The sequence below is a fragment of the Pituophis catenifer genome, unplaced genomic scaffold (assembly GCF_029215685.1).
Source record: "Pituophis catenifer annectens isolate HBS135680 unplaced genomic scaffold, rPitCat1.0.hap2 SCAF_8, whole genome shotgun sequence".
In the NCBI taxonomy this organism is placed as follows: Eukaryota; Metazoa; Chordata; class Lepidosauria; order Squamata; family Colubridae; genus Pituophis; species Pituophis catenifer.
The window spans coordinates 66,420,147-66,429,441 of NW_027256888.1; the positions used below are offsets into that span (position 1 = coordinate 66,420,147).

A 9,295-nucleotide genomic window follows, 5' to 3' on the forward strand; every position below is an offset into this window, starting at 1 on the left:
GAACTGCAAACTGCATGTATTATCTCTGTGCCGTGCCCCAGATCATCACAGGAAACTTGAACATCAAATCCTAAAGATTCCAGATTGATTTTTAATTTTAAAATAAGCAATTAATCTGAAAGAAGTTATAAAACTTACATTATAATAACATCCCTTCTAGAAACTGAGGATTGCTTTGTATTTTTGCATTTCCCTCGTACTTCTTCTTCATCTTCACTGTCAGATGACAATTCAATAACATCTTTCTTAGATTTAAAATACTTTGATAGCCCTGTCCTCTTGGATTCAGGAGTTTCTGGAATACTGGAGTCATCTTTGGAAGCAGAATGAATGATACAAAATATACATTATTCATAAACCGGATTATAATGCTTTTTGTAACTAACTGTATTTTGTGATACAATGACAAATAAAAATTTGTTCTTAACTCTGAATTCTTAACACAGAGAATTCTTAACTGATGGCAGAGACAAATGTGAACACACAAAGTGGCCTATTTGATATGCTCCCCTGAAGCATAATGAAAATTTATTGACAAGCTGTAATAGTAACAAATGGCTAGAAAGATTTACTGATATAGCAAAATGGAAATCAAGAAAGAACTTGCAACTTGAAGTACACTGGACTCAATAAAACATAGCTTACATATATATGCTCTATATTTGATAACAGTTCCAATGAAATATGTGCTTTCCCAAAATTTTCTGATTTATATAACTATCACCAAGCCTGAATCAAGAATATTTTACTCTTGATTTTAAAATATGTGTACCAAAGCATTCAATAAATTCAGAATGGATTAGAAACAGACATCTCATCAAACAAGAACAAAAAATATGTTTTTAAAGATTAACAAAATTTATAAATAAAATAATTGTTTTATGATTTTGACTTGTAATGTAAAATATGAGACCAAGGAAATGGAAAATTCTGTTTAAAAAAATCAATGCAACAAGCTCCATTTAGAAGAGATTGAATGCCACTTAACTGGCAAAACCGCCTACTAACAAAATCATCTTCTAATAAAAACTCCATCTTACCTGAATATTTAGGTTACTTATATATATATATATACAATCATTTATAAGGAATTAACAGCAGACATATTAAATAATTTATATTAGGTTACATTGAACATGTTCTGAAATCAGAGACAGGCAATCTGATGTCCTTCCCGTCTGTCCTATATAGTCACAGGGGCAATCCATGCAGGGGATTCGATAGATTACAGAGAGAAGTTCCCTAAAGATGGGCTCCAGCACAAGTCTGAAGGCTCGGGGAAAAAAACCTCTGGTCCTGGTGACCAACTCAGATTGAATCTTGTAATTTAATAACTAACTAGTTTTCTAGAGAATACCAGTATTTTTGTTTTGGACTAATTTATTTTAAAGTAGATCAGTAAAGTGGTGTACATAGGATCTTGATTACTGTATTTTCCGGCATATAAGATGACTTTTTAACACATGAAAATCTTCTCAAAAGTTGGGTGTCGTTCTTCTGTAACCAGGCTGACCAGCCCGAAAGGCTCTGACAAGCCTTAAATGGCTCTGGCGATCCAAGCTCTGACGATCCCAGCTGAGTTGCCTGCTTAATCAGGCAACTCAGCTGGGATTGCCAGAGCCATGTAAAAGGAAGTTTTTTCCCCTCCAGCTTGCTTACCTTAGTTGCTAGTCGCAACGCTTGCCTGAATCCATTCCATCAGCAAGCAACTCCCTGCCTGCAATCAAGCAGGTAGGGAGTTGTGGACTTCAACTCCCAGAATTCCTCAACTCCCAGAATTCCTCAGCCAGCAAAGCAAAGCTGGCTGAGGAATTCTGGGAGTTGAAGTCTACAAGTCTTAAAGTTGCCAAGGTTGGAGACCCCTGTTCTATTGGGTAAGTTTTTTTCCCCTTTGGGAGCTTTAAAAAAATAGTTAATTGGGGATTTTTTTAGTTGTTCTTGTGCAGCTTTCTGAGATTTAGTGTGTTTCTGTAGTTTCACTCTAACTACACAAACACACAAAATATCACAAAGCTGTATGTGGAATTTTGTGTGTGTAAAGTGTGAAAGTTGTTTTTTTGGGGCTTTTTGTGGCTGTGTGACGTTCCTGCTTGTTGCAGGGGCCATTTTGGGTCTAGCACAGCTGCTTTTACATTGTGGGTGAGCCAGTTGTGTTGTGTTGTGTGTGTGTAAAGTGTGAAAGTTGTTTTTTTGGGCTATTTGTGGCTGTGTGAGTTGATGTTTTTTAATTTTTATTTGGTGTGCATGGGAAGAGGGGTAGTCTTATACGGCGAGTATAGCCCAAACCCTATATTTTAACAGGAAAAGTCGGGGGTCGTCTTATACGCCCAGTTGTCTTATAGGCCGGAAAATACGGTAATTTATAAATTAGGGGAAAAAAAACAAAAAAACAGGATTTACCGGTTTCCTCAGACACATCAGATGCTGGAGAGGTTGGTCCACTAGTATGATCATCATCATCTTCTCCACCAACAGTAATAGCATGATCTTCTGAAGGAGAAGGAATTGTAGAATTCTTTCTTACAGTACTGAAAGCAGTGGGCTCTTTCTGATCTTCAGGAGAATCTGAAGATGGAGCATTTTGTCCTTCAACGTTGGCCTTCTTCTCAAAGCGAAAGCGGTCCAGATTAAACAAATTCATGATTTTCGTGCTTCACTTTTGCCACAGTTTATAATGTTCAGTTTTAAATTTGCTGGGAATTATAACAGCCCCACATAAATAAAGTGTAACTGGAGAAAAAAATAAGGCAAGTTATTAATGAAGATAATCAACGATATAATGTCGTGTCAGGCGTGTATTTTACCAAGCTTCAGCTGTGTTTAACAGTCAGCACTGCTCTATGGTTGTCTTAGTTTTTTCAGACATTTCTTTCCAAACTGTTTTAATGCTGTACATTTTAAGACAAATTCCTTCATTGCAAGATGCTAGGAAAATGCTTAATGTTTACTTATTCTCTTCATACATTCCTTAGGTGTATTCTAATTCTTAATTCTAACATTAAATTAATTTTAGTGATTTTTATACCATAGAATCCTATTTTTATAAGACCTTTTAAAGCATGAGTCCTGAAAAAGCAGTATAGATCTTTTTTTAGATGAATACGGAGGAGTCCCTATGAATCAATATTAGCTTTTTCTTCCCACTTCTACTATTCTTGCGTGCACATGTCACACTAAGCCAAGATAAAATATCTGTTTGTTGACTAAGGTAGAATTTACTTAGTTAATATATCATACTAGGCCATTAGGCATAATTTATGAACCCTAATCATGATTCCAAAGAGCACTCTAAAACAAAAACAAATAAACACATCCCCTTGGGCATTTTTACAGACAAAAATATAAGTACAATTCATTCCTCTGCAAACATTTAAGATTTCAATCAGGGTAAAATTTAGACAAATATTGTGAAATCTGGTATTTGGGTCATTAGATAGCCATTCCACCAATAATCTTGTACATACATACTCATCATATTCCCATACCCAGACAGGAGAATATGATACCCACTCGAATCTGACAGGAGAAGCTTAAAAAGAATCTCTGCAAGTCTGGAGAAAGCCTTGGCTACTTTTGTGATTCAGAGAGAAAAGTACATGTTCTTGCCTAGTATTAAAAAAGCTTCATTTGAAGAATTTGCACAGCTACTTATCTCAAGCAGTTATTTGGCAGCCAGACTGGATAATTAAATAGATATAGAGTACTGAACTATTGTCTTGATGCAATATCAGTCTGTTCAGTCAACAATGTTATGGAGCCAAAATATTTACATTAGTTAAAAGGTTTCAGTTTGAGATGCAGAAAACACAAGCTCATCCCCAACAGCCTGCACCCGTCTACAACAGTGAAGGGAGTCAGGGCAGAAAACATCTTGCAGCCAAGAAGGCTCCACACTCGTTTGTACTACACTGGTGACCCTGAGGACACAGATAAACCTCCTAGTGGGCTCAAAGACTCTCTAAAAGAATGCCAATGTTCAGCTATCTGCAAGGAATATAAATCCTTCTATTCACCACCACCCAGTCAGGGGCTGAAGAAGCTTCTTGGATGAGAAACAAAACGTCTTAAAAAACAAACAACCCCCCCCCCCCAAGAATGTCCAGTTGCCTCCTGAAAAAGCACCTTTGGGACACCATGACCTGGATGACTGAGAATCTCCATACAGAGTTAGTCAAAAGGGTGTCAGCATGAAATAAAGATAGAAACTAACATTAAGAAACCACTACAGGGAAATTTCCTTATACTGGTGGTCCTTGAGTTATTGGGACCAGAACAACTGGGACCAGAATTTCTATTGCTAAGCAAGGAGATTATTAAACGAGTCATACCCAATTTTACAACCTTTGTTACCACAATTGTTAAACAAATCACTATAGGTGTTAAGCAAATCAAGCAGTCATTCAGTGAATCCTGCTTCCCCCGTTGATTTTGCTTGTTGTAAGCCAGCTGGGAAAGTTGCAAATGATCATTCTGAAGACTAGAAATCTTCTAGGCCCTCTTTCGTTCTGAAGGCTAAAAAGATTCATTGTTTTCAGAATGATCATGTTCACCTTTTAACCTTCCTATTAGAGACTATAAAAGATCTGACAAAATCATTCATTTGTACTTACTGTATGTATAAATCCGCAATTAATTTCACCCTTTTCCCTCTGTGGAGCCTAGGAGTATATAAGCAAATGTTCTAACTCTGAAAGTGCTGCCGATAAATAAAATTCAAATGCACTCACAAAGTTTTTATTTTGAAACTCTGACCCAGACTATGAAGGTTGTGGCACAATTTAGTACAATGTCCAAACATTTAAAAAAACATTCACCTTCTGCATAACACAAAGAAGTTTATGTGTTTGTATAAGTTCACCATCTCCCTTCACAAAACTGTTAGTCTCAACACTTGAGGCCCTTTAAATAGAATTGTTATGTTTCTAATCTGAGTAGCCTACATGGAAGGCCCTAGAAAGAGCAAAGCTGAATATATTATATTATGGAAGTATGTACAAAGAGCTTCGCTTCACTTTAATGACAGTGACTATTTGTATGCCTAGAAAACACCTGAGAATTTGAGGGTGAAGAGTTTCATTTATCCTCTGTCATTCCAGCTATCATTTTCTTTCATCTTATTGAGATTCTGAGATTCCAAGAACAGCAGTTTAACAGCATCATGAGCTTTCTTCCCATATTCAAGATCTGCAGTTATAGAACAGGGGTGTCAAACGTATGGCCCACGGGCCAGATGCGTCACACGCTGGCCACGCCAACCCCCATTTTAATGAAGGGGGAAAAAAGTTGCGATACGTCATGTGACGACATGTCATCGTGAGTTTGACACCCATTACAGAAGCTCTATGCAGGAATGTGCTTTGACTGGGAATGTAGCCTTTCGCAAATGTACATTTTTGCAAGGTGGGCTTGCAACATGAGTCTTTGCAGACTATTGTCATGCTTTAAGTCAGTGGTTCTCAACCTTCCTAAGACCATTGAAAATATGTGTTTTCCGATGGTCTTAAGTGACCCCTGTGAAAGGGTCATTCGACCCCCAAAGGGATCGCGACCCACAGGTTGAGAACCACTGCTTTAAGTTATCCTTTCACGGTAGACAATGTAATGCAAAGTATAGCAAGCAAATGAGAAATAGTGGACGAAAGAAATTAACCACAGAAAAGAAAATGCTATTTAAGTAAATCTAATTTACAATATGCCACCATTAACTGTTCTATCCAATACCTTTTTATCCTTTCAAACCATTTCCTCTACAATAGATATACATTGCCTTCCACATTTTAAACTTTCAGTCCTCTCTAAGGATGTCAACACCTCCTCCATCTGATCACCATGCCCAAACTTCCTATAGAACCATTAACTCTCCATTCATGTACTTGAAATCTTATTCATTCTCTCAGTTTGACTAAACAATTTCAAGGTACTTTTCTATTGTGGTCACTCACTTTTCAATCTAGTGATTCATCCCCTATTCATTCTTGAATCTCTTTACTTATTTTATCACATTCATATTAAGTACAGGTAGTCCTCGACTTACTACCACAATTAAACCCAAAATTTATGTTAAGTGAGTTTTGGCCCATTTTACGATGCCACAGTTAATTGAATCACTGCACTTGTTACATGGTTCTTAAGTGAATCTGGTTTCCCCATTGACTTTGCTTGTCAGAAGATTGCAAAAGCTGTTCATGGAACCCAGGACACTGCAACCGTCATAAATATGAACCAGTTGTCAAGCATCCAAATTTTGATCACATGAATATGGTGATGCTGCAACGGTCGTAAGTGTGAAAAATGGTCATAAGTTACTTTTTTCAGTACCACTGTAACTTTGAATGATCACTAAATGAACAGTTGTAAGTCGAGGACTATCTATACTACATCCGCACTGCATTAAAGTTACTTTTATATTTTTCATGACATGATCAATTCTTATTTTCATATAAGGTAGACGGAAGCATGATTTTATACGCATTTTAAATTCTTTTAATAAATGTTGATCCCCTGCTACAGACCACAAACTACCTAGAATTTTATTATCAGCATTTGTATTTAAAATTCCTTCATTTTTCTATTTTCAGGGAACAATCTACGAAGATTCACATAGCCATTTATTTGCTGTATATTTTGCTATTAACATTTACTTTGCAACATTTTGTTCCATTTTTTTTCTGTCTGATACAACTCCCTCAATCTTTTTGAAACATTAATTTGCAGTTCCATATTCCCTTAATATTTTCATATGCTAACATTTTTTGAAAATAATTATTGACTCTTAGCCAACACGGCATCCTCTGAATGTACACGTATATTCATGCCTTCAACCAACAGACCTCTAACTTCACCCCAAGAAAAGTTTTATCTAAAAAATACATATTAAAAAATCAAGGGGCATTGCCTTATGTGCTCTCAATATTGAATCATTGGTTAAGCACTGAATTTATTCTCACGTACTTTATTTCTACTATAAAACAGTCTGCAACCAACCTTCAACTCTGTATGCATATAAAAGCATCCCATAATTCAAACCCACTAATTTTTACAAATAGTCATTAATACATTTTTATCATTTAATCAAACTATTTCAAATCGTCTCTACAACTAAACCAAGACTGCACATCCTGCTATGGCAGGAAACCTAGATCATTATATTGCATAACAGTTTGCATATGATCAATGTAAAGGTAGTCCTCATTTAGTAGTGATCACAAGTGGGATCAGGAATTCAGGCCGCCAATCTAAGTGGGCGCTAAATGAAACTGTCATTGTGCTTACGATCTTCATTCAGCTTTCCTTTGCTTTACAACCAGCAAAGGTCATCAACGCAAGGACCGGTTGCAAAGTTTTCATCACCACCCTAACTCTCTAGATGAGGCAGTTGCAAAGAGGACTTCCTATAAAAAACAGTTACTACCAACCTGCCTTCTATTGAGGACTTGTATACTGCATGAGTCAAAAAGAGGGCTGTGAAAATATTTACAGATCCTTCGCATCCTGGACATAAACTGTTTCAACTCCTTCCCTCAAAACAACGCTATAGAGCACTGCACACCAGAACAACTAGACACAAGAACAGTTTTTTCCCGAATGCCATCACTCTGCTAAACAAATAATTCCCTCAACACTGTCAAACTATTCACTAAGTCTGCATTATTATTACTATTAGTCTTCTCATCATTCCCACCACCCATCTCCTTCCACTTATGACTGTATAACTGCAACTTTGTTGCTTGTATCCTTACAATTTATATTGATATTGTTTCCTGATTGCTTATTTGTACCCTATGACTTTCATTAAGTGTTGTACCTTATGATTCTTAACCAATGTACCTTGTCTTTTTATGTACACTGACACCATATGCACCAAAGACAAATTCCTTGTGTGTCCAATCACAACTTGGCCAATAAAGAATTCTAATTCTATTCTATTCTATATTCATCAAGTCGCTTCAAGGCTTGCATTCCCATCCATGACCAATGGATCATTATTTCACTACACAGTCAGCACTCTCCTTTTGTTTTGTTCTTTTTTTAAAAAAAAAAAGCATGCCTAATAGCTACAGAACATTTTATTATTTTTTTTAATCCTGCTGTTAGATAAAATTTATTTCCTCCAGCTTGCCTGGTGAAAAGGGGCAGATAACTTCCCACCCATCACAAGGGCATCTCTCTCTGATCTCATCATAAAGGCGTTCCTCCTCCTCCTCCTCCTCCTCGCCTGAGGGCAGATCATCCCTTCTGGCATGATTATTTATTTATTTATTTATTTATTTTCCCTTTTGCTTCATCGTTGGTTAGGAAACCAGGTTCCTCCCGCACATCTAATCTCCTAACGGCAGATTTTTCACATCATTATTCTCCTCCTCCATCAATCAATACACAACTCTCCTCTCTCTCCGATGCAGCACCGTTTCTCTCCAGAATCGGGCAGGCCTTAATCGTGCCCCCCCCTCCACCCCGTCTCTCGAGGGTCCCCCCCCTCACCGCTTTCCCGGCCCCCCATCCCTAATTCCCTATTTTATTCGGGTTTTCCTCCCCTTTCTTTTCCACCATCTTCCCTCATCTCTCCCAGCCTCCCCGTCCGCCTTTCCTCGGGATCGCTTGCTGGGGTTCCCAGCCAATCCGGGGTTCCCAGCCCACCACGATCATGAGAGCACCTCGGGCACCCCCGTCCACGCCAGCGGCCCCGACTCCTCCCGGCCTGCTTCTCTTCCTTCCCCCAACGCCTCCCGTGGCAGAGCCGAGAAAGAGATGGAGACAAAGACGGGAAGGGGGAGGGGAGGAAGGAGAGAGAGGAAGCCGGGCGGGCGGGCCGGCGAGCGAGCGAGCATCCTTCCAGATAAGTCTCCGGCTTCCCGCGCTTTCCTTACCGCGGGCCCACGCCGACCCGGCAGGCAAAGGAGCGCTTGCAGAGCGGCGGCGGCGGCGGCAGAACGAGCTGCGGGGGTGAGGCGCGAGAAGGAACCCGGCGGCAGCGGCAGCGGCAGCGATGACGCCGACAACAGCGACAAGTGATGACGATCGAAAGGACGCGCCGAGCCCTTTTGCCAGGAGCCAGGCGGCCCTGGATTTTTTTTTTCCAGAAAGCCCGCTAACCCCCCATCAAAACGACGCTTAGTGATGACATCATTGGTGTGTTTCCCCCCCCCCCCCTCTTGGCCCGTTTCCTGTGATAAGCATCCCGTTGGTCCAGGTTTTGGTTTTTTTTTCCCCACCTCAATAGCCGAGGAGGTTTTTCTTTACATTGAATGGTGAGGATGATGTCCAAGCGCGCGGAACGGCCGAACCGCAAGCGGAG

At 39.2% G+C, this 9,295-nt stretch overlaps 1 protein-coding gene across 2 annotated transcripts in view; it reads right to left on the reverse strand.

The window, feature by feature from the left end:
* SMARCAD1 (SNF2 related chromatin remodeling ATPase with DExD box 1) overlaps positions 1 to 8,953 on the reverse strand; it is a 41,584-nt gene extending 32,631 nt beyond the window's left edge. For both annotated transcript variants that reach the window (XM_070949191.1, XM_070949192.1), the window contains exons 1-3: positions 8,868 to 8,953; positions 2,401 to 2,730; positions 139 to 313 (exon numbers count right to left, since the gene is read on the reverse strand). In XM_070949191.1, coding sequence (XP_070805292.1) covers positions 139 to 313; positions 2,401 to 2,641 — 416 coding nt within the window. In that variant the 5' untranslated portion in view covers positions 2,642 to 2,730; positions 8,868 to 8,953. The remainder of the gene's footprint in view (positions 1 to 138; positions 314 to 2,400; positions 2,731 to 8,867) is intronic.
* Between the last annotated feature and the right edge of the window lie 342 nt (positions 8,954 to 9,295).